Source organism: Adiantum capillus-veneris, chromosome 4 (genome assembly GCF_014529385.1).
Source record: "Adiantum capillus-veneris isolate H3 chromosome 4, ASM1452938v2, whole genome shotgun sequence".
NCBI classification, from domain to species: Eukaryota; Viridiplantae; Streptophyta; class Polypodiopsida; order Polypodiales; family Pteridaceae; genus Adiantum; species Adiantum capillus-veneris.
This window is the reverse complement of record NC_140934.1, coordinates 126,575,937-126,601,273: the sequence shown is the minus strand read 5'-3', so window position 1 is coordinate 126,601,273 and position 25,337 is coordinate 126,575,937. Positions and strand designations below refer to the sequence as shown.

At 45.6% G+C, this 25,337-nt stretch overlaps 1 protein-coding gene across 3 annotated transcripts in view; it reads left to right on the top strand.

Annotated features, from left to right (window-relative positions):
* Window positions 1–753: 753 nt before the first annotated feature.
* LOC147459950 (uncharacterized) overlaps window positions 754–25,337 on the top strand; it is a 57,078-nt gene continuing 32,494 nt past the window's right edge. For all 3 annotated transcript variants that reach the window (XM_086511112.1, XM_086511111.1, XM_086511110.1), the window contains exon 1: window positions 754–1,434. In XM_086511112.1, the coding sequence (XP_086367238.1) occupies window positions 787–1,434 (648 nt within the window). In that variant the 5' untranslated portion in view covers window positions 754–786. The remainder of the gene's footprint in view (window positions 1,435–25,337) is intronic.

The following is a 25,337-nucleotide window of genomic DNA, read 5'->3' as shown; positions in this document are numbered from 1 at the left end:
AGGCATAGTAAATAATAAAGCCTTAGTAATTATTGGTACATAAGCAAGATTCCAATTTTTTGTCTCTAAATTGGGGTGAACCACCTTTTATATACCAACTCGTCGTTTGTATCGCCTAATGGTCTTTTTCCATATTGATAATTTGTCAAAACGAAGAGTTAGTATATAAAAAAATGTAAATGGACCTCAAACAAAATGCCACTGACGTGACATTTTGAAGATGTCAATGACAGTGCGATGCCACCGGCTTAGCAATAGGTATTGGGAGCTGCAGGGAGGCGACGACAGAATTTGTAGCTTAGCGCCAACAACAAGCTACACTTGCATGACATGGGGAGAGAGACATGGCAGGAGGAGGGCTGCTTGCCTGTATAGAACCAGTGACTACACCCAGATGAGCACAAGAGAGAAGGCTGCACCTTCGTCCAACCCTAGCTTGCGCGAGAGGAGAGAGAGAGAGAGAGAGAGAGAGAGAGAGAGAGAGAGAGAGAGGAAATTATCCCAAGAGACCTTAAACATCTATCCGACGAGGAGAATCGAACTCAAGACCTGTTATTCAAGAGGGAAACGGTATAACCAATCTACCACACTTGGGTGATAGAAAGGTTATACCATTTTCCTCTTCTTATTAGCGCGCGCAAACACCCTGCCCCCCACCCCGCCCGAGAAACGTCGTAGGAGAGAGAGAGAGAGAGAGAGAGAGAGAGTTGCTTTGTGCTAGCTGCTATTTTGTCAAAAATAGATTACTTAAGGAAAACTGTGTCGTAAGACGATTACCTTCTCTCAATGTACTGCCACGCCATCCCGAATTGCTGCACGATGCAACCCCAGGAGTTTGAAGTCGAAGGAGAAGCTGGTAGCGATCTCGAGGGTACCTCCCCGCCCGTAAGCGCTAGGGTTAAGTTTTCCAAGAAGCAACAGCAGCAAAAGTCGGTAATGTCAAAGACCAAACAGAAAAAGCTGGCCCGAGAGGAGCAAGAAAGACTGCAAAAATCTATGGTAGTAAAAGCTTTTCATGCATTTTATGAAGCTCAGTATGGTGAGAGATGGTCCTCGCTACTGTGGGCTTTGCATGCAAAGCCTCGTGCCGCTTGCCTGTCAAACAAGTTTGCGGATATGGCAGTTTTTGCAGACAGCATGGAAAGCTTGACTAATCTGAGACGAATCCAGTTTGTCTCTGTGCCTCTTTATGACTGCGATAACAGATTTCCTCACCCTGAGAGAGATGATAAGAATGTATACACATGCTATTTGCTAGATGCAGCATCGGTTTTGGCCACCGAAGCTCTAGATTTATCTCCCGAGGACCGTGTTCTTGACCTTTGTGCTGCACCAGGTGGAAAGTCTGTTAGTATTCTACAACATCTACAGTTCCCCATGGGATCTCTCACTGCCAATGAGCTATCTGCTGATCGACGCCGAAGGCTTTGGAAGGTATGCAGAAAAAAGTGCTTCCAAATGTCATAGGTAATTCCAGACTTTCACTTACACAAATAAATCAATAAAGCCCTTTTCTGAGACAAACTTTAAGCCTATCATTTGTCTTCTTGATTCAATGAAAGATTAGTATCATAGCGGTTCTTGGCCTGCTTGGAACAAAGAAATGTGAAGGTTTCAAATGGTGTTAGAATAGTAATGGAACTGTTTATTTATGTGCTAAATTTGATATGAGCTTCAAGTTAAAATTTTGGATAATGCACCAAGTTTGAAGACAGAAAGTTAAACAGAAAACTTTCTTTACTTGAGCACAAACTGTGAGTTCTTTGACTCTTAGGCAACTTTTAGAAGCCAAAGGATTTTCAATGGGAGCGAAGCTATGGAAGCAAAGGTTTTGTCAGTAGCAACTTTTAGAAGCCAAAGGATTCAACAGAAGCGAAGCTATAGGAGTGCATCAATACTCGGATTCGATCATTTATTATCCTCAACAACACACCGTCTATCTTTAGTCACATACGATTGATGAAGGATGCGAAGCAAATTTGGGATTGACTTGCCCCATTATATGATCGAGTTTCTCCGATGCAATGTTGCATAAATTCACTGTATTGGTGGATCAAGATGTTATGTACAGTTCCATTAGTGTTTCAGTATGTACGTACTGTTTGTTTCTTCTTCACTTACAAAAATTCGAAGGCTTATGAGCCTTGGTTTTCTAGGGGTAGGTATAATATTTATAGGCCCCAAATTTGGTTACAGTGCTGGGCCTGTGGCTAGCCGTTTGCAGTGCTGCAAATCATGTGATGTGTGGCTAACTCTAGCTGGCAACCATGTGGACCAATGCAAGTGCAACTAGAAATCGGTTGCCTGTTCTCTCTCTCTCTCTCTCTCTCTCTCTCTCTCTCTCTCTCTCGCTGTGTGTGCGCGCGCGCGCCATTCTTTGATTCTTTCTATACAGATTCAATCGAATCTCATTCACATAGAAACGTTAATACTATCTATTCTATTCTCTTAATACACATAGTTGGCCTACAATGTTTTTGAATAGGACAAATTGAATAAAATTACCCCCCGCCTCTCTCTCTCTCTCTCTCTCTCTCTCTCTCTCTCACACACACACACACACACACACACACACACATACACACACACACACACATGCACACTAATTCATCCTGAAAATTGCAGCAAGTGACTTATGCTCATTGCACACTATCATCTTGGAAATTGTCAACACTAATAGGCAAGCAAGAACAAGTACAAGGAAATGGCAATGCAACTATTGCAATAAAGCCTTGTCAATAGCATCGGCCATTTTCTTCGGCACTTTCTTGCAACCACCAAGGCTAACCCACATATTGCTTCGAAGGTTAGATCCAAGAAGAAAAGTGTGCAAGGAAATCGAGATCAATAGCTTGTCGATCAATTTGAGGCAACATGGGAGCAACACAAGGAGCTTCATCATTCTCAATTGGGATAGGCCCAAAGGCATTGAGAGCTCGCCCATTTGAAGCAAAGGATGAGGCGAAAGCTTCAACATTCAACAACACCTCTAGCTCTATAGCGGATGAGGCATCTAGGGTTAAGCAAAGCACATTGCATGGATGTCTCGAGGGAATCATGGATCAAAGGGAGACAATGCATTGCTGAGATTGAGATAGAGTACACTTGCATTGAGTGCAACATAGCTTTTAATGTGTTGGGCTTTGATCGATGGAAGCACATAGTTTATACTCTAAATGCTAATTTCTTATGCTACAAAAGTGTGACTGATATCATGGTAGCATGCACTTCTTTCTATTCCCATAGGTAAGCTTAGTGTAGTGTGAGCACACACAAAAATGCCTATGTCAAAAATTCATTTGTAATACTACATAGATTGGCATCCCAAAGACTGGCGCCCCTTTCGGTATTTCTTTATTATTACTCTTCGCAAAGTACAACTCTTGAGGGTCCAACTCTCTTCGAGACTCTGCATGTGGTCCTCCTCCGGAAGAGGAGCCCTTTGGGCACTTTTAAACTTACAAGGGATGCCCAAAAGCAGAGCCCCAAAAGCATCAGGAAGCATTCGATCCCAAAAGCATCTGCTTTAAAACTCTACGTAATGCTAAAAAAGCTACCAGCATGTTTTTTGGAAAACCGTACAACCTTCCACGTAAGCATTGTGAGCACAAATCGTGGAATTCCATACAACCTGTCACATTAGCATGTTAGTGCGATTTACGAGACTTCTTAGGCCCCTGGTCGGTGCTCCATAAGTCGGATAGGGTTAGGTTTTTAATCAAACCCTAACCCCTTCTATTTAGGCCCCTCGACCACACTTTCTGGGTTCAATTTTGAGGTTAGAGTCTCCAATGTTCTGCATTTCTGCCACTAAATGTGTGTTGCAGGTCACTTTCATTGAGTTCACACATTTATTAGCATCTTGGCCATTTATTAGAATTGTGGGGTTTTAATGTTGGGTAAGGCAATTTTCCTATTGCCTTATATGTGCAAGTCCACACCTTGTACTTTTGGCATGCTGTGATCAGTTAACAGAGTGTTTTAGTTAACAGAGTGTTTTGAGCATACTCTCTCTCTAGCGCTCTCTCTCTAGCGTTTGCGTGTGGCTCTCTCTCTCTCTCTCTCTCTCTCTCTCTCTCTCCAGCATTTAATCTCTCCACCATCGATCTCTCTGACGTTTTTCCTTGCGATCTCTCTCGCCCTCTAGTGCTAGCTGTCCCCTCTGTGTTGAGCCCTACGTGCATGTGTTTACTTACAGATTGCTACTCGTGCTTGTTCGGTGGGCGATACGCGATAGGAATCCATCTACGAGGAGATCTGTCGCAATAGATCCGGGATCCATTGGCTGCGTGGTCCTGAGAGGAGGTTTACTTGCGGTTGCACCTTTGACATGGTATCAGAGCCTCGTTGTGCTCTCTAATCAGATTGGTGATTTGTGAGAATTTTTGGTGTTAAATTTTCGTGAGACGAAAAGGGACGGTTTGCTGTTTTTTCTGCTTTTTTTACTCATTTGGGGTTGATTTTGGCTGTAGTGGGCAGATTTGAAGGTTTCCTTGCTAGGTCGAGGTAGATGAAGGGAAACCTTCAAATTTGCCTACTACTACCAAATCAGGAGTGAAAAACAGTAGACCGTGTAACCGGCCTGTTCAATCCAAAAAGGGCGGTAGACTTTACTTTAAACCTTGATTTAGCTTTCACCCATTATTAGTCGTCTATTTTACCTGTACTTTCAAGACACATCAAAGGGGAGAGGGATACAGGCTGCTAGATTGCACCTGTATGAGTGGACAGACACCAGATTGGCCCCTAACTTAGGCGCCCCTTTCGGTATTTCTTTATTATTCAAAAGAGGGAATAAACGCTGTGGTTCCTACAAGCTGCCCCGCACAAACTCGGCTGAATTTCCACTGTTCCAGCCCGATTTCGGCAGCATAACTGTACTAGAACCCTTCACGGTCAGTATTCCCACGCATTGACCGACTTTCCCGACGCATACGGGCACTTTGCACAACCTGGCGAGAATCTGCAGCACGCTGAATTCTCTGTTTTCAGCCCTGAAAATGCTCCAGATCGCCTGTACAGCGGTCCCCTTGCGTCCCCGAACCTCCTGGGGGTATTAGGGTCCGTTTAGGGCCAAAACCCTAAACCTGCAAAAATACACAGCAGGCTGTAATTCACTGTTTCGGGCTCCGTTTCGCGTGCCGGTCGCATCCCTAGCAAGTCCTCGAGCTCCCGCACCTGTAGGGCTACTTGCCCTTTGAATCGGACGAGATTTCTGGCGTGAAACCTCTCCGAATTCACCTGTACCTGCGGGGGGATTAGCCGCTAGCTAATCCAGTACCTGTGCAAGAGGCTCTTGCCTCGGCAATCGCGCATGAACCCACACAACTGTACATTGGTCAAATGAAGAGCCCACTAGAGGGGCATAACATACTGCCAAAGGGGAGAGAGAGGGCAGTGCGTAGCGTGCAGGGCATCACTCCTGGCACCGCACTGTGCATAAGAGGGAAAGCAAGCACTCCATAGCTCTTAACCTGTGACAGAGACTTGCAAAATGAGCCTCCCAGCTATAAATCACGTTTTTGCCTTCTCTATAAGTAGTAAACTGGCCTCAAAGTGCCAAGTGTCACTCATTTGTGCATTTTCCCGCTTTAGACCCTCGGGTCTAAAAATATCTCACCTGCAGCCTCTGTTGACTTGGCCACAGAGTAACAAAATGATCCCCATGTCAAACTGCACGTAATGACGCGAAGACATTTTCAGGTCCCAAAATAGCAGTTCCCTAAATTTTAGGAGATGCTGCCATTGTATCTTTCTAGGTCATCCAACCCTCTTTGTACACTGCGGCCACATCCAGAACTGAAATGTAGCCTCTGTAGCAAAGGATTCCACTTTGGCTAGTCAATGACCCCACTTGGCTAACCATAGTCCTTGTCCAACCTTAGTGCTCTCTTGCCCTCAGGCCTGGACTCCCTCTGGACAGTTCCACACTAGCTATGCAATGCAGGGCAGTTAGATTTCCCGAGGGGTGTTTCCAAAAAGTGAAAGTAAATAGATAATAAGAAAGAAATCAACAAAAAGGATAGATAGTAGTCACACGCTGGTGACATACCCCCCTCTTGAAATCTCAAACGTCCTCGTTTGCATCTATGTCGTACATGCTTACTGTCAACACTGATGTATTCAACACCTGTCGACACATATACGACACATACATGCTCATTGTCAACCCTGGTGTATTCAACACCTCGTCGACTCATGTATTGCCTGCGTGTGAACCCTGTCCCAATAACATAGTGGTAGCTTCGCACTCTGCCATTGCTTTGAGTCACTAACTTTCCAATGACAAAATGGTAGCTGCACATTTTGCCACTGTCTTATAGTACACGTTGGATCCCGTAACACTTTCGAGCATACCCAAACCGACAGTTTAAGAATGCAGTTACACATGTACTCTTTAATAGAAGCAATCACTGTATCCTTGACAGACTGACAAGAAATACTCACTTCTATAGCACTAACCAAACTTTTGGACATTCCATAAGAGCAATTGCCAAACTGACAATCTGTACAGCTCTAACATTCATGTAACAGGTATTTCATTTGAGCTCACTTTAAATACCATGTACATCATTTGTTTCAGAAGCCATTGTCACACTGACAATCCATGTAGCTTTGAAACTCAAGGGGTCAAGGTAGGTTGCAAATCGAAGGCTTCCAGGTAAAGTGATAACACAGTTGGTGACTCTGCAAGTTCACCTTCTTCCATCCACTTAGCATCCATTGGTGGATAGTTTCTGAACTTTACCAAGTAACGCCTAGCAACCTTGCCTTTCACTTTCCTTTCTTTGTGTGCCAAAATCTGTTCAGGGACCAAGATCTCGTCAAGTTCCTCGACTTCCGGCTGATCTTCAGCTGGAATAGCTTCTGGCACATCACCCACATAGGGTCTGAGAAGACTCACATGAAACGCATTGTGAATCTTCCAACTGTCAGGCAATTTCAGCCTATATGCAACATCACTGATTATGTCGCACACTTGAAAAGGCCCATAGTAACGCATGCTGAGCTTTGGAAAGAGTCTTTCCTTGCCCTTCATCTTGTTTAACCTTGCCTTTTCAAACCGTAGAAGCACCCAATCACCAAGTGAATATACCACTTCACGACGGTGACGATCAGCTGCTTTCTTTTGCTTTGCCTGAGTCCTTTCTAAGGCCACTTTGACCTTCTTGTACATTTCATCCATGTCCTGAACATACTTATCTGCTTCAAATATCTTGTCCTTTGTATGCAGTATGGGAGGAACTTTCTTGCCACCTTCAACTATTTCAAAAGGTGCCTTGCCAGTTGATGAATGCACTGTATTATTGTATGCATACTCCACCAATGGCAAATATTGCTCCCATTTTCCTTTATGCTCTGACACATAGCACTTCAGCAGATCTAGGACAGTAGAATTTGCCTCTTCTGACTGCCCATCTGTTTGAGGATGAAATGACGAAGAGAATTTGAGCGTGGTGCCCATATTCTCAAACAAGCCTTTCCAGAACAAACTAGTCATGCGTGGATCACGGTCGCTAATAATCGACTGTGGCATGCCATGATACTTGAAAATATTGCTCATAAACAAGCGTGCCATCTGATCTGGCTTTATCTTCTTCCTGACAGGAATAAAATGAGCCTGTTTGCTGAATCTGCAAATAATGGTCCAAATACCATCATTTCCTGTCTGCGTTCTTGGAAGATCAAAGATAAAATCCATAGCAATACTTTCCCATGGTTTATCTGGAATAGGTAGTGGTTGCAATAACCCTGGTGCCTTTTGCCTGTCAAACTTGACCTTTTGGCATATTAGGCATTCTCGCACAAAGGCATCCACATCCCTTCTCAATGTAGGCCAATAGAAGAATGTCTCAACCGCTTTCACTGTAGCATCGATACCACGATGCCCTGCATACGGTGGGACATGACTCTCTTCCATAACTTTGCGTCGCAATGGCTTTGTGACACACAATCTGCCATGCATCATCATGAACCCGTCTTTAAGAAGATAGTGTTCATGACGTTGTCCATCCATTAGTTGCTCGAAGACCCTTGCAAAATCTTCATCATTTGCATACTGTTCTCTCATATCATCAAGTTCATGATGATAAGGAATCGACACAGCTGAAATTTGTGGCTTCCTTGACAAGGCATCAGCCACAACGTTCTTCTTGCCTTCCACATGCACAATCTGAAAATGGAACATGGACAATCTATCCTGCTAAACATAGCTGCTCCTTCTAATTTGTCCATAATATCATCAATTCTAGGTATAGGGAACCTATTCTTGATGGTATTCTTGTTCAGTGCACGGTAGTCGATGCACATACGCCATGAGCCATCTTTTTTCTGCACCAACAATACTGGAGAACAGAATGGAGATGAACTGGGCTGAATCAGTCCTTTTTCTAACAGCTCCTGTACTTGGCCCATTATCTCTTTCTGCTGAGCCGCACTAACCCTGTACGGAGGCTTATTTGGTGGGCTACAGCCTGGCACCAAATCTATCGCATGGTCCTCGGGTCTCTCTGGCGGTAATTGAGACGGTAATGAATCGGAAAAACAGTCACTATACTGTTGTAAAAACATTGACCTTTCTTTATCTAGCACAGATAAATTTGATTCATCACAATCTGACACTTCACGTGCAAAAATCAAGTACGCAGAAAGATGCTTTTTCATTACAGAAGTAATAGCAGAAGCTGATACAGTAGGAATAGACTCCCCTTTAAGCTTTACATCCAGAATGTGAGTCTTTCCCCTGCTCTGTACAGTGATCTTTTTGTTGTAGGCATCCATGATTCCCTGTACACGAAATAACCAAGGAATACCTAACAACACATCACATCCGTCCAGTGGCATGATGTAAAATTCTTCAGCATCTACATAGGACTGGATATGTAGACGCAACTTTCCAATGATGGGTGTCACAGCCTCTGTATGGCCAGGACATGCCAAACCTGCCTCTGCTGTATACCCCATCTCTTCAGGTCTGATTCCCAACTTTGAAGCCAATTCTGGGGAAATAAAGTTGGCTTTGGCACCTGGATCAAAGAAGATAAGCACTGTTTGATCCCTGACCTTTCCCCATGCTCTGCAAAGCTCACTTGCATCCGAATTTGGCTTATCGCCCACCATATCTGGCACTAGACCAGCCATGGGCTTCTTTCCTTTCTTGTCTTCCTTGTCTTCAGAATCAGCTGGCCTTTTCTTTGTAGGACAGTTGTAAGCGATGTGGCCAGGCTGCTCACATATAAAGCATTTGTTCTCTGTCCTCAGGACCTTCTTTTGCTCTTCTGACTTGCGAGGAAAACGTCTTTTCCATTTCTTTGCTGGTCCTTTTTCTGATTCAGCCGTAGCTTTGTCTTTCCCTGCGTTGGCCGACTCCTGAGTCCCTTTAGGAGCCTCATTGGGAACGTGCTTCTTGGCTGAATTTTTCTTGCCTGATCCTGCCTTGACGCCAGTGTTAAATTCACAATCTTCTCCCTTGAGCAAACCATTGCCAGTGTTTGCTACCTCGATGAGCTGCGTCAAAGTAGTGACTTTTGTCTTCGTACAGTACTTTCTCAATCCTTTAGGTAGGCCACAACAGTATTTTTCAATCTGTTCTGTCAATGGCACAAACCTATAGGAAGTTACTGGAAGTAGAGCTTTCCAAAACTTCCGATTGTAATCATCCAGATTTCTGCAAGTGGCAGCATTTAGCTGGTGCCATTCTGTCATGACATCTGCTTCGAAATCATCAGATAACCATGCTGCTGCAAAAATCTGCTTGAAGTAAATCCATGTGGACGGAGCTTGCCCTTGAAGCAATAAAGTTGTCCACCATTGTCCCGCATTCCCTGTCAAGAAAGTGGCTGCCTTGCGGACCTTTGAAGCCTCTGTAAAGTTTCCCCCTGCATAGGCCTTATCAAACTGCTGGAGGAATGAAAGAGCCTTCTTCCTGTCATCAAACCCTGTAAAGGTCGTGAATGACACACCTTTGCCACCTTCTTTGTACGGAGTTGGCCTCTCCAGCGGCGTTAAATTGTCATATGGAAGTGACTGAAACATGGGAACACTATTAAGGTTCATCTGTGTTCCTTGGCCGCTATTAACTTGACCTGGAAATGCCATATTTGGCTGCTGATTTGTAATTCCAGCCATACCAAAATTTGCTTGTGGCATCCCAAATTGTCCCTGAGTGCTTTGAAACCCTGGTTGCATACCCATGACACTGTACATGGGGTTAGGCATCATCGTTTGAGCACCCGCAAACACTGTTCCTGGCGTATAAAACTGATTTCCAGGTGCATGACCAGCCATGCTCTGAAATACCGATCCACCTCCAAAATAGCCAGGGTGTACTGAAGGTGGTGGGAAGACCTGTTGCATAGCCTGTAAGTTGCTTCCCTGCCCATTAGAACCAGCTATAGGCTGCTGAAAGGTGGCGGGCTGAATTGGTACAGCTTGAAAAACTGGCATCTCAGCCACCTGTTCTTGCACCTTAGGCATACGTTGTGGAGACTGCATGTTCTCCGTCAAGTGTACAGGTGTTTCCATTGACTGTGCGGTATGAATCACCTGTGTTCGAGCCTTAACAGGCTTTTGAATATGATCCAGTGACCCAACTTGCTGAGACGGAACCGGAGGTTGCAGAAAGGCTAAAAACCTCGGATTCTGCATTACTTGTGTGAACATAGCCACAGCAGTAGCCAACTGGGTCCTGAATATATCATCATCAGTCTGTGGTGGTCTTGAGGACTCACCCACTTCATGTGTCTGTTGACCCTGTGAAGAGGAAACCTCTTCAGTCACATCATCTGGTCTGTCAGCCATAATTACAATTCCCTGTGTCTCGTCTATGATCCCCTGTGTCTTCAAGCCGAAAACTGACCAAGGCTCACTTCTATGGGAAAAAGTGATTTAATCCCGTCGATGGAACCATGTAACCGGCCTGTTCAATCCAAAAAGGGCGGTAGACTTTACTTTAAACCTTGATTTAGCTTTCACCCATTATTAGTCGTCTATTTTACCTGTACTTTCAAGACACATCAAAGGGGAGAGGGATACAGGCTGCTAGATTGCACCTGTATGAGTGGACAGACACCAGATTGGCCCCTAACTTAGGCGCCCCTTTCGGTATTTCTTTATTATTCAAAAGAGGGAATAAACGCTGTGGTTCCTACAAGCTGCCCCGCACAAACTCGGCTGAATTTCCACTGTTCCAGCCCGATTTCGGCAGCATAACTGTACTAGAACCCTTCACGGTCAGTATTCCCACGCATTGACCGACTTTCCCGACGCATACGGGCACTTTGCACAACCTGGCGAGAATCTGCAGCACGCTGAATTCTCTGTTTTCAGCCCTGAAAATGCTCCAGATCGCCTGTACAGCGGTCCCCTTGCGTCCCCGAACCTCCTGGGGGTATTAGGGTCCGTTTAGGGCCAAAACCCTAAACCTGCAAAAATACACAGCAGGCTGTAATTCACTGTTTCGGGCTCCGTTTCGCGTGCCGGTCGCATCCCTAGCAAGTCCTCGAGCTCCCGCACCTGTAGGGCTACTTGCCCTTTGAATCGGACGAGATTTCTGGCGTGAAACCTCTCCGAATTCACCTGTACCTGCGGGGGGATTAGCCGCTAGCTAATCCAGTACCTGTGCAAGAGGCTCTTGCCTCGGCAATCGCGCATGAACCCACACAACTGTACATTGGTCAAATGAAGAGCCCACTAGAGGGGCATAACATACTGCCAAAGGGGAGAGAGAGGGCAGTGCGTAGCGTGCAGGGCATCACTCCTGGCACCGCACTGTGCATAAGAGGGAAAGCAAGCACTCCATAGCTCTTAACCTGTGACAGAGACTTGCAAAATGAGCCTCCCAGCTATAAATCACGTTTTTGCCTTCTCTATAAGTAGTAAACTGGCCTCAAAGTGCCAAGTGTCACTCATTTGTGCATTTTCCCGCTTTAGACCCTCGGGTCTAAAAATATCTCACCTGCAGCCTCTGTTGACTTGGCCACAGAGTAACAAAATGATCCCCATGTCAAACTGCACGTAATGACGCGAAGACATTTTCAGGTCCCAAAATAGCAGTTCCCTAAATTTTAGGAGATGCTGCCATTGTATCTTTCTAGGTCATCCAACCCTCTTTGTACACTGCGGCCACATCCAGAACTGAAATGTAGCCTCTGTAGCAAAGGATTCCACTTTGGCTAGTCAATGACCCCACTTGGCTAACCATAGTCCTTGTCCAACCTTAGTGCTCTCTTGCCCTCAGGCCTGGACTCCCTCTGGACAGTTCCACACTAGCTATGCAATGCAGGGCAGTTAGATTTCCCGAGGGGTGTTTCCAAAAAGTGAAAGTAAATAGATAATAAGAAAGAAATCAACAAAAAGGATAGATAGTAGTCACACGCTGGTGACAGACCGTCTCTTTTCATCGCGGAAAATTCGCACAGATTACCAATCCCGTGGTAAAGTCCCGTGATGAGCAATGTAGTAAACTGTTGTACTCTTGGGTGAAGATTGTCACAAAGTGCTGACGTGTCAAGCCACTGAAGACCTAAGTCAACTTGCAGATCCCGGTCAAGGGGCCTAAACTTTAAGAATAAGCAAATGAAGAAGTAGAAGTCCTACCAACTTATGGGACCCCGTCCGATGGGACCCAAGTGACATGAGAATAAAATAAAGCAGGACACACACACACACACACACACACACAAAGACTTGCGCAGAAATTGATGACGTGACAGCTGTACCGACAACCCGGATTTTGCGCTAACTGCTGACGTGGTAGCCTATATGGATTTTCGGGTTTCACGCTGATAGCCTGTGCGGATTTTCGTGATTTGTGTTGGCTGATTTTCAACGCCAGCTTTTGGGCCAATTGCTTTTGAGTTTGAAGCTTTTCACTGTAATTGCTTTTAATGGTCAAGCCTTTAAATATGAGGCTAGGGCTCATTCTCTGGCACGCTTCAATGAGAAGGTGCAGAGCGCGAGTACCAGCACTGTATTGAGTTCAAGTAATATAAAGAAATACCGAAAGGGGCGCCAAGGTTTGGGACCAATACAATCTGAGGTGGAATTCCGCCAGTCCGTGTCGCGTGTTGTCTTTTCTCTTTTAGTTCAGTTGTTATTGAAGTGCTAAAAGTCTGTTTAGTCTGTTCTTTTCTAGGCACGTGGTGCCCGTCTTGTGACAGTGGTAGAGCATCAAGCGTGTGCTTTTCTCAAAGCATACCGGACCTTCAAAGAGCAGACAGGGCACTTGGGCACTCTGGAATTTGGGATTTGATATTAAAGAATCTTTGTGTCCCGACCCCGGACTTTTTAGCCACTTTGGAATTTGGAATTTGATATCAAAGAATCTTCATGTCGTGACCCCGGACTTATTAGCCACTCCCACCCTTACTTCATAGCGCATCGGGCGCGCTCCCGTCTTCACCACTCATGTCTTACAGGGCATAAGCCATAAAGATCACTTGCAAGAGAAGGATCCAAGGTTTGTTTCGAGCTATTGTTTTTCTCAGATGCAGTGTCATACAGAGGTTGATGTCTTTAGCTACCAAGCCGCACACTCCAAGGACTTGGCAACCTTGCAAGGAAATTTTTTGTTCGAAGTTATGTGGTTTCTGGTAGCTTTTGGCAGAGTGGGGTATCTTGAAATGCTTGCCACGAAAACCCTAGCAGATTACAACTTGCAGTCTTTAGACGTCTCTCAGCAGGTGTCTCTTGTTGATAACCTTGGAGGTCCAGTGTGCTTGTATGTCTTGAGACCACCATCGCTACCAGAGAAACACTGTCTGTCCAAGAGTTGGACCATACTGTGGTCGGCTACGACCTTATGGAAGGAACCTAACCCTAATTTTTGGTGCAGGTTTTAGGATGGAAAGTCAGTCGACTTTTCGAGCTCGACTGATGTCGAGATTGCTTTTTAAGTTTGAGTTCTGTTTGAGAACTTGTTTGGTGATCCTGTTTGAAATTTGTTTGAAATGGATGGTATCTGTTTTGAACCTGTCTTGGTGCCGATTTGAAATACTCGTTTCATTGATTGGTGATTGTACTCCCGGGTGGAGAAGTGAGAAATATTATTTTGGTATTGTTTGAACCTCGAAACAATGCAGGCCGATGTCTGGGGAGCGTTTCGTTGTATGTTTGGAAACCTTGGAACAACGTAGACCGATGTCTGGGGAGCGTTTCGTTGTATGTTTGAAAACCTCAGAATGACACTGGCCGATGTTTGGGGAGCGTTCCGTTGTATGCTTGACTCTCAAAGCGACGCAGACTGCGGTCTGGGTAGCACTTGGTTGTACAATCCTCTGAGCTCATGGCTCGGATCTTTTTAGGTTATTTGCGGGGGGAGTGACGAGGTAGTGATTCAATAGCTTCATACCGCAGACCGTTTGTCTCGGGGGAGTGCTCAGCGGCGGCGTTCGTTGTGTCTTCTAAGATGCATATGTGAGCATTTGTGTTGCATTGTGATGTGCCAACCACTGAATATTCCTAATTGGATGAGATTGCCTGGGTATGTAATTTTAGTGCATCAAGACACCCGTGGAAGATCAAGTGGTTTGTGTGTGATGGCTAATTTTACTACGTCGGAATATCAAATGTTCCGATCTAGACAAAATGAGAAGCCACTCCTTGATCAAAAGAGTCGAAAAAAGAAGCCAACTCCTTGATCAAAAGAGCCAAAAGGAGAAGCCAACTCCTCAACAAAAAACAAAGAGCAAATTGATTGTCCCTCGGAATTTTTTGAGCTAACTTGAGTTGTTTTGCAGATATGTTGTAATCGCGGATGATTACTTTCTTTCAAGAAGGGGGGATGTCACAAACTGCTGATGTGTCAAGCCACTGAAGACCTGAGTCAACTTGCAGATTCCGGCCGAGGGGCCTAAACCCTAAGAATAAGCAGATGAAGAAGAAGTTAAAATAAAGTAGGATCCACATACACACACACACACACACAAAGACTTGTGCAGAAATTGATGACGTGGCAGTTGTACGGACAACCCGGATTTTGCGCTGATTGCTGACGTGGCAGCTTGTACGGATTTTCGCGTTTCACGCTAACAGCCTGTACGGATTTCCGTGATTTGCGCTGGTTGATTTTCAATGCCAGCTTTTGGGCTAGTTGCTTTTCAGTTTGAAGCTTTTTACTATAATTGCTTTAATGGCCAAGGGCCTTTAAATACGAGGCTAGGGCTCATTCTCTAGCACGCTTTAGTGAGAAGGTGCAGAGCGCGAGTACCAACATTGTATTGAGTTCAAGTAATATAAAGAAATACCGAAAGGGGCACCAAGGTTTGGGGCCAATACTCTCTGGGGTGGAATTCCGCCACTCCGTGTCGAGTGTCGTCTCTCTCTTTTAGTTCAATTGTTATTGATGGTGCCCGCCTTGTGACAAAGTTATTGCGTGAAGGTCCTGATTGGAGTATGAAAATAACTCCTTGTTGCCAATAGGCCTGCAAGTGTCCTGCTCAATAGGATCTGTGGAGTCTGTAGTCCAACCGTCGGGAGAAAATGGGGAAGCCCAGGAACTGTCATGAGAATAACCGGAAGCTTGTGAATGCATGAATCTGTAACCCAGTGTGGCCAGGTGCCTAAGCTGTGTAAAACTTCAGGAAGGCAAGATGTAGCAATATGCGTCGTAAACGTCCTCTGAAACAAGGATCACCGATAGACCGCACGAACCACCACCGAATGGTGTCCTATCAGTAGGTAGGGTAACTCCAAGATGAGGGAAAAGCCAGACTCTACAGTCTGCGCTGTGAAGGGCTTTGAGAAGAGGTGTGGTCAGACCAAGCTGTCTGCACCGTAATCATCCTGTAGAAGAAGGGAAGCAGACTGAGAAGTCTGCGCTGTGAAGATCCTCTGAGAAGAGGAAAGGCCAGACCAACCTGTTTGCGCTGTCTTGCTTGTATCTCCTGCCTCCAATCCTCCGGTGTGAACCAAAACAGAATCCACGCCAACAGCGCCACCAAACTGCATCTCGATGTGGCTCTCAATGTACATGAGTTGGGAGTGGCCTACTGCCTAAGTCAGGGGATAAGTCTGCTGGAAGATACCGAGGGCTAGTGTAAGCAACTCTGAAGGTAGCAATCCAAATGATCAAGAGTGTAGAAGAGCAATTGCACTACTATCCAAGCCAAGCTCCGGGTGACTCCGGATGTAGTCGTGGGATGCATGATCTCGCACATCTCGCAGGTAAACTCTCCAAGAGAGTTCAAAGCACTGAAGTCCCACTCCAATCTATAGTTCCAAGCAATGAACATGTCCATGAAGAGATCCAATCCTCTCCCTAAGTCCATGTAGATGCTCCTGTATAAGCAAGTGATCTGACGTGTTGAGGTCAAGTGGTAAGTGTCTGTCCACCCAAGATGGTGGTGTCTTCTCTGGGAATGTGGGAATCCCATATGCCATGAGCATGGCCATATCTCGTGTGAACTTCTCTGATGAGTGCATATGTAACTAAGTCAGACTTTGTAAATAATTAATTTATTTACGAGAAAAGAATTATCTAATTAGTTGTGTGCCCCCCAGAATAGACCTAGCAGTTCTAAGGCCTCAGGTGAGCCTAAATGCGGGCTAGAACACCTCAGAGGGACCTCAGCAGAAATTACCCTGAAGCCCTAGTGATTGGGAAATCGGGTCTTCAGAAAGGGGTAAGCAGTAGCCTCAGATTTTAGGCTCAGGAAAAATACGCGCGTCAGTACACGTACATGAATGAGATGGGGTCCTTAGAACAGTGACCCTAAGGCTAATAAAGCTAATAAAGCCTTAGGGTAAGTTTCGTGAAATTAAATTTAATGGTCCGTGCCCGGGCGGGCGGTCGGACAAGTGTGAACAGGTAAAGGCGGTGCAGTGCCCGTGCGGCATTGCGCCGGCAGACCTTTGGTGTTCTCATAAAAGAATCATTGGTAGCAGTTGTTAGTTAGTTGCACATTTTTTTAATTAATGAGCTAGAAGTTTTTAAAGTCAAAAGTTGAATGGTTTTTAAGTTTTTAAAGTAAGTGTGCCAAGTGGCACACTTACCAATGCAAACTAACTCTCTCTCACTCTCACTCTCACCCTCTCCCTCTTCCTAGCGTCCCCTCTCCCTGATGGCTATTTAGGAGCCCCCCCTCCCCCATTTTCAGGGCTGGCAGTGCACCTACCCCCCCTAATGTGAGCGTGCTCTACGCGGTGGAGCCCTCCATTGAAGCTTGAGAGCAGCCCCTTGCGACATATGTGGTAGCCTTGTGCTCCCATTGTCAAGAACAAGGGATCTCACAGTCATAGACACCTTCTGGTGAAGTTTCATCGCGAGAAGCTGCCGTAGACGCTCTCTTAGCAGAGTGCGGCTGCTGTAATTCTCTGTTTTCAGCCCCTAATCACCTCGATTAGGGCTGTTTTCAGCAGATCAGCAATAGAAATTCTCTTCTCTCTCCTTATTCTAAGTCTACATCAAGTTTGGCGCGATTCCATCGCGAAGAAGACCTCTGTTTCGGCGTAGGGGTGTGCACAGGTAAGAATTTCAGGTTATGTGCAGAAAATTACAGTAAGCATGTGCGTGTGCATTTTGCTTGTTTCTCTTTTGTGTTCGATGCATGAATGAATGAGCATGAAGGCAACACATAACGGAAGATGGACTCTCCTCTGTGAGAGCTTCCGATGAGCTGTTTCGGAAGATAGACTCTCTTTTCGAGAGCTTCCAACCAGTCTCGCAGAAGAGGGGAAATCCCCTAAGCAGTAAGAAAGTGGAAACACTTTCTCAGTCAGTAGTCAGAACAAAACAGAAGAAAGAATAGAGGACGGGCGTATGTCCCGTTTCTGTGCTTGTAAAGATTCTCCCTTAGCTGTTTCACAACTTTCTTCCTCTTTAGAGCAAAAACGACTTAAGTTAATAGAAAGATATAAAGATTGTTTTGCATATGAACTTCCAAATGAACTCCCACCTTCGCGACCTGAGGATCATACCATTGATTTGATCCCAGGAAGTTCTCCTCCAAATCAGCCCCCTTATCGAGTTAGTCTAATGCAGCAAGAGGAAATTCTCAAGCAGGTTAACGAACTTTTGGAGAAGGGCTTAATAAGGCCTAGTACTTCTCCATATTGTTCACCTGTCTTGCTAGTACAGAAAAAGGATGGCACATTCCGCATGGTGTCCTGGCAGGAGGTAACTTCATCCTCTGTGAAAAACACAAGCCAAGAGATTGCTCAAAAACGCAACTGCGAGGTGATGAAAACGCTGCTGTCCAGCGATTTTCAGCGTGCTCGTACGCTCCTTGCAGGATTTGCAGCGGTGCAGAGGGTGTTTTGAGGGTTTATCTCTGTGTGCACAGCTGTCGGAGGACTGAAAACAGAGAAAAAACAGTAGTCGTTTATATGGCTGAAATCTGGCGGAAACAGAGAGGATACGGGCCGGCATGGCAATGGATGCCAAGCCAGTGAGGAAGACAAGATCTGTGGTGAGGCCCAGCGCCCCAAACCTGTGCTGTGCTGAAAACGCAGCAACAACCAAAAAACGCAAGCTGTCCCAAAAATGCAGATCTGGCCTAAAAACGCTAGGCAGATCTGGTGCCGTTCTGGGTGCGATTCGTTGCAGGCAGGGGCGCCAAGGTGGGGAAGATGCAGATCTTTGATGCAGATCCAAAAATGCAGGCCTGATGCAAAAACTGTAGGGTTGAAAAAAAGAAGTACTGGGACTGGTCGGGCCAGCTAGCACGGAATTCTGATGAATATGAACGCTTGCGCGCGCCATAAAGAATTCTGGGCCACTCAGCAAGTCACAACTTTATAAGCTGGTGGGAACTAGGGAATTAAACCAAAGGGGCAAACTGGACACTTGGCAGAAGGAGAGCAAGTTGCAGGACACCTCAGCAAGAGGGGGCGCCCAAATGAGGGTTGAGGCTGATTTGACCTTCATTGTGACCTACATTGTGTGTGAGTAGTGGGTGTAGGTTTACAGCTTTAATGGAAAGCTTGCATTCTCCTTTGTCCATGTAGCGCGATGATTTGCTCTCATGCATCTCTCTCCCCTTTGCACATATGGTAATGCCCCACTAGCTGGGCTTCTCATATGATCATGTACAGTTCTGAGGGTTTTATGTGCGTTTGCCAAGGCAAGAGCCTTCTGAATAGGAATGGTGTCAGCTAATTGCTAATCTCCCACAAGCACGCACAACTCCATCGTGAAAGATTGCGAATTTGGAGAGTTTTCTCGCGTGAGAACTCGTCCAATTTATAGGGGAACCGTCCCATTGCATGCGGGAGCCGTTGGGACACACGTAGACGTGTTTGCTCCGCTAAAAACGATCCAAAACAGATAACATCTTGCTGTGTTTTTCTGCAGATTTAGGGTCTCACACCTAAACTGCAAGGGAACACCAAGGGAGTCTTGTGAAGGCCTTGACATGCTTAGACAGGGCCTTTGCACCTGGCAATGGCAAAACAGGGAATTGCAAGACGCTGAATTTCTGTTACAGCTCACCAAAAGGCTTCTAAATTGCGAGGGAATCCATCCTAGATAGGTACTTTTGAACTACAAAGGTACTGGCGTCGTTATGTTGCCGAAATCATGTCGGAAACTTGTGTTTTCAGTCCTCGCCAGGTTTGGACAGCTTTGTGAGGGTGTGATCTAAGTGTGCGGATCGTAGATTTTTAATTGAATAAAGAAACACCGAAAGGGTGTACCACCCTCTAGTGTGTACAAGCCGGAAGGTGCAGAGCAGGAGTACTGCCATTGTACTGAGTTCAAGTAATATAAAGAAATACCGAAAGGGGCGCCAAGGTTTGGGGCTAGTACTCTCTGGGGTAGAATTCCGCCTCTCTCTCTCTCTCTCTCTCTCTCTCTCTCTCTCTCTCTCTCTCTCTCTATGCCTCGGATTATACTTACTGGGGATTCGCAAACACAGAGAGGACCTCTTGAAGAGGGGCACAATTACAGCGGAAGATCACATATTTCTTTCAGTCACATACAGAAAAGTTCGAGCAGCCCCCGCTGCGTAACAACACCAGAGGCACCAGAGGCATGTTGCTTGATCGGGCGATGAGAGTTGGGGCGGTCCCGTCTCCCACGGATGAGAGGGCCCTCTCGATATCGACGCAGATTGCGACAGAGGATCTATACCATATTGGCGCGACATAGGAGCCGTCCTGGATACTGATGTATATGACGCCTCGACTGTCAGAGAGCTCCATTGTATCAGCTCACCCTTTGTCTTCCCTTTGTATCAGCTTTCACCCCACCCCTACCCACTATTTTCTTTTCAGTTCTTTGTGCTTTTTGTACCCAGACCTGATATTAGATTCACCACATGTAACCTTTTGGTCTCATAGGTCATTTTGGCCTATTGAAGACGTTAATATTACATTTCATTTCATTTTATTTCTCTCTTTCAATTCAATTGTTGTTGAAGTGCTAAAAGGTTGTTCAGTCTGTTCTTTTCCGTTGGCACGTGGTGCCCGTCTCGTGACAGTGGTATCAGAGCATCAGGCGTGTGCTTTTCTGAAAGCATACTGGTCCCACAAAAGAGCAGATAGAGCAAACTGGTACTTCGAAAGTTTACGGGAACTTTATTTGAAGTATCTTCATCTCTCGACCCTGGACTTATTAGCCACTCCCACCCTTACTTCATCGCGCATCGGGCGCGCTCCCGTCTTCAGCTCTATCTTGCAAGGCATAAGCCATAAAGACACTTGCAAAGAAGGATCAAGGATTCTTTTCAAGCTGCTGTTTTTCTCAGAGGCAGTGCCATGCAGTGGTGGATGTTTCTAGCTACCAAGCCGTACACTCCAAGGACTTGGCAAGCTTTTAAGAAAAATTTTGCCCGAAGTTACATGTCTTCAAACATCTTCCTTCGGATTGTAGCTTTTCGTAGAGTGAGGTATCCTGAAATGCTTTCCATGGAAACCCTAGCAGATTATAACTTGAAAGTTCTCGACATCTCTTAGTAGGTGTCTCTTAACCTTGGAGGTTCGGTGTGATTGCTACGTCTTGGGACTACTATCATTGCCACAGGAACCGAGGCTTGTTTTGACTATTCAAGAGCTTATGGACCATGCCTCATGGAAGAAATCTAACCCTAATCTTGGTGTAGGTTTCAGGTTGGAAAGCCAATCGTTTTTCGAGCTCAATTGATGTCGAGATTGCTTTTTAAGTTTTAATCTGTTTGAGAACTTGTTTAGTGATCTTGTTTGGAATTTGTTTGAAATGGATGGTATTTGTTTTAAACTTGTCTTAGTGCCGATTTGAACTGTTTGGCTTTGGTTTTAATACTGGTTTCAATGCTTGGTGATTTACTCCACGGGTGGAGTAGTGAGAAATGATGTTTGAGAATGCTTGTACATACTCATGGCCCGGACCCTTGTGGTTATTTGCGGGGGGAGTATTGAATGCTTGAAAAGTATTGTTGTTGCTACTCTTGGCCTGGACCTGGATGGTTATTTACGAGAGGAGTATTAAGAAGTCTGAACAGTTTCTTTTCATCTGAATTTGAAATATCCATTGTCGAATGTGATTGGCTGCAATTTGTCCAAAATCTCATTGTCAGCATCTCCAAACGACGCAGGTTGCGGTCTGGGGGGCGTTTGGTTGTAAAAGGCCTCTATATCTCCTAGCCCAGACATTGTTAGGTTATGCGGGAGGAGTGATGAGGGAGTCATTGAACATCTCCCGGCCCGGACCTTGTTAGGTTATGTGGGAGGAGTGTTCATCGGCGGCTTTATGTTTCTGTGTCTTGTAACATGCATATGTGAGCATTTGTGTTGCATTGTGATGTTCCACTGAATATTCCCCATTGGATGAGATACTTCTGGGAAGTCAATGACCCCGGATATCAAGAGTTCCGATCTAGAATGAGACTCCTTATTGGATGAGATTCTTTTGAGAAGCCAACGACCCAAGAAATCAAGAGCTCCGATTTGGAATGAGAAAACTGATCGTCCCTTGGAGTGTCCCTCGGAAATTCTTGAGCTAACTTGAGTTGTTTTGCAGATATGCTGTAATCGCGGACAATTACTTTATTTCAAGGAGGAGGGATGTCACAAATTGCTGACGTGTCAAGCCACTAAAGAACGGAGCAGACTTGCAAATCCGAGCCGAGGGGCCTAAACCCTAAGAGAAGCAATAGAGGCAGCAAAAGATCCAACCGACTTAAGGTTCCTTTCTGATGGGGCCTAAAGTAAAGCAGCCCACACATACAAAAACCGTAGAAGTTGATGACGTGGCATCTTGTATGGAATTCCTCATTTTGCGCTGGCTTGTTGACGTGGCAGATTGTACGGATTTTACGTTGGCTGCTGACGTGGAAAATTGTACAGATTTTTCGATTTTACGTTGGTTGATGACGCGGCAAATTGTACGGATTTCTAGGTTTGGCTATTGACGTGGCAGATTGTACGGATTTCCGCGTTTTACATTGGTTGTTGACATGGCAGAGCTATACGGATTTCTGCTTTTGTGCTGGCAGCTTTTGAGCACCTGCTTTTGGGCCAATTGCTTTTGAGTTTGAAAGCTTTTCATGTAAACTGCTTTTCATAGGCCAAGGGCCTTTAAATATGTGCCGAGGGCTCATTCTTTGGCACTCTTCCGGGTGAAGGTGTAGAGCACGAGTACCGCCATTGTATTGAGTTCAAGTAATATAAAGACCGAAAGGGATGCCAAGGTTTGCGGCCAGTATTCTCTGGGGTGGAATTCCGCTGTAACAAACTTGGACACTCCAAGTCAAGATTCTATCGCGACACAATAGAGATTCATTGCAAAACAATTCACAATTCACACTTGAGTCGACACGGCCCAGCGTAGTTCTGTGCCAAGAGGTATTGACTCGAAAGACTGGCGCCCCTATCTGTATTTCCTTTTATATTAATCTTCGAGCAAAGTACAACTCCCGCAGGTGCTCGCTCTCAGACTCTGCGGCTAGATGCTCTACAGAGAGAGCCCCCTTGGGTTCTTAATAAAGGTCACAAGGGATGCTAAAAGTAGAGCCCCAAAAGCTTCAAAATCAAAACCTTCTTTTAAAATCAACTTAAAATAAAGGAACTTTTCCCAAAGCTTTCCCAAAAATTGCGTAGAATTTTCAGCCTTGCTTTTTCGTACAATTCAGCACAAAAAGCGGACTTCCGTACGCTCAGCCACGTCAGCAGAGAATGCACTGCAATTCACGGGTTTCCGTACAACAGCAGCGTAATTTTCGGGCCTGTTTTCCGGCTATCCACTGTTGCCCCAATTGTCCAAGACCATGACACGTCACCAATTTGTGACATAACCCCCTCTTGAAAGCATTGTAATCGCCCTCGATTACGCCTGCAAAACAAACAGAGGCCATAAACTGTCTTATCAGACACAGATTGTGTCACGCGGACGTGGCAACTGCTAACTTTAGTTGTTGGTTTCTTTCCAATGGGTTTTATTTTATTTTTGAGACCCTCTTTTTGAAGTAGCAAACGGTCGGACATTGTATGGCCAATGTGAACGGTAGTTTCACCCGCAAATGGGTAGTGGTCGGCACTGGAATTCGTATAGTAAGAGGATGTCTAGGCTCATAGCAAGATCATATAGGACCCCCCGTCGCACTTAGCAAGTTGGTGTATACTAGGAAGTGAACTCAATAAAGGCATAAAGTCAAGGTGGGACTACCAGAAAATATCCGACGGTTGGGCCACATTGCATTTTTGGATTCGGTCCCAATGAGGATAGATGGTCAGATGACCACAGGGAGCCCAACGGAATCATTTCCTAAAATTTAGGGAACTGCTATTTTGGGCCACGAAATGTGTTCGCGTCATTACCTCCGGTATGACTAGGGGAACACTTTACAACTCTGCCGCGAAGTCAACTGGGCGACCAGTCGGGAGATTTTTAGGCGGCAACCCTGAAATGGGCAAAAGCTTGTAAATGCACCAAGTGGCAATTTTTTAGGAACTTGCATCATGCAGAAAAAAGGGCGCTGATTTTTAAGCTGGGAGGAGACTTCATTTGGGTTTTGTCACAGGTTAAGAGCTATGGAGTGCTTTCTTTCCCTCCCATGTATAGTGTGGTGCTAGGAGTGATGCCCTGCACGCTACACACTGCTCTCCCCCCCCTACGTGCAGTTATGTGATGCCCCACAAGAGGACTCTTCATTTGACTGATATACAGCTGTGTGGGTTCGTACTTTTGTGGTGAGGCAAGAGCCTCCTTGAGCAGGAACAGGGGTAGTGTTGCTAATTGGACTATTTTCTTATTTTTAATGATTAATCTCTTTTTTAGGATATTTTATTGTGTGCACTAAGAACTGTTAAAAGATTGTAGCTACAGGAACTGCCATCAAGAACGGACAACTCTGATGTGTCATTTGATGGGTGACGGTAAACATTGCGAAGGAGTTTCCGTAAGTTCGGTGGAAAGGGCCGGGTTACGAGTGCCCCCGATGCGTCACATGATGGGTGACGGGTGCATCAGTAAGGGGGCATCCCGTAGGCTAAGGAGGAAATCCGAACTGAGTAAGAAAATACGCGTAAGAACGCAAGCACAAGAATAAAGATGGGTTCAATGAAGCTTTTTATGAAAAGCAGGAACATTCGCGGGAGGGCAGATGTTTTCCCGCGAGGAGTTTGTGTCTGCATTGCATCTGTGCCGTGTCTTGCACCCGGGGATGCCTGGAATGTGTTCGTGTAGCATGGTTTTCACTAACTGAGTGAGTTTTTAAAGTTTGAACAGGTTCACACTTTATTTTATTAAGTGGCCGGTCACTTTTAAGTGACCAGCCCTTTTATTAATAAAATAAAGCAAGGCTCTAAAAATCCAGCGCTAAAAACCTACTCATGGGCTGAAATCGCGATCTCTCTCTCTCCTCTCTCTAGGGCGCCAGGGCTCTGCTTCTTCGGCTGCTATTCCCGCCGGGTGCTAGGGCCTATAAAAGGGCAGCAAGCGTTCAATTTTTAGAGAGGCCGGGAGCAGCAGAAAGCGCTGGGATTCTGGAGCAGAGGTTGGCGACGGAAACGGCAAGTGTTCGTGTGACGACTGAGTATGGAGGTCGCTTTTCCGAGCAAGGAGCGACAGGTATAAGGTGTTGATACGCATTGAGAATTATTGCTTTGTGTGGTTTGTTTTGCAGGAACTTCCCGTCTTACGGGAAAGCCCTTCACGGGAAGTACGGCTTTACTTCTAAGTCCCTTACGGGAAAGTACGGCTTCGCGCCTAAGTCCCTTACGGGAAGGAACGGCCTTGCGCCCAAGCCCTTTACGGGAAAGCACGACCTTCGAGTCTAAGATTACAGAACGGAGGGGTTTCCTCGGGTTCTCGTGCTTGTATAAGAATTCTCCCTGAATAAAGAATACTCTTAATGGGGGGGGGGGGGGGGGGGGGACCAGCCCATCTTTTGGTCCCCAATACTGTGTCGATCTTCTCCCTTCTC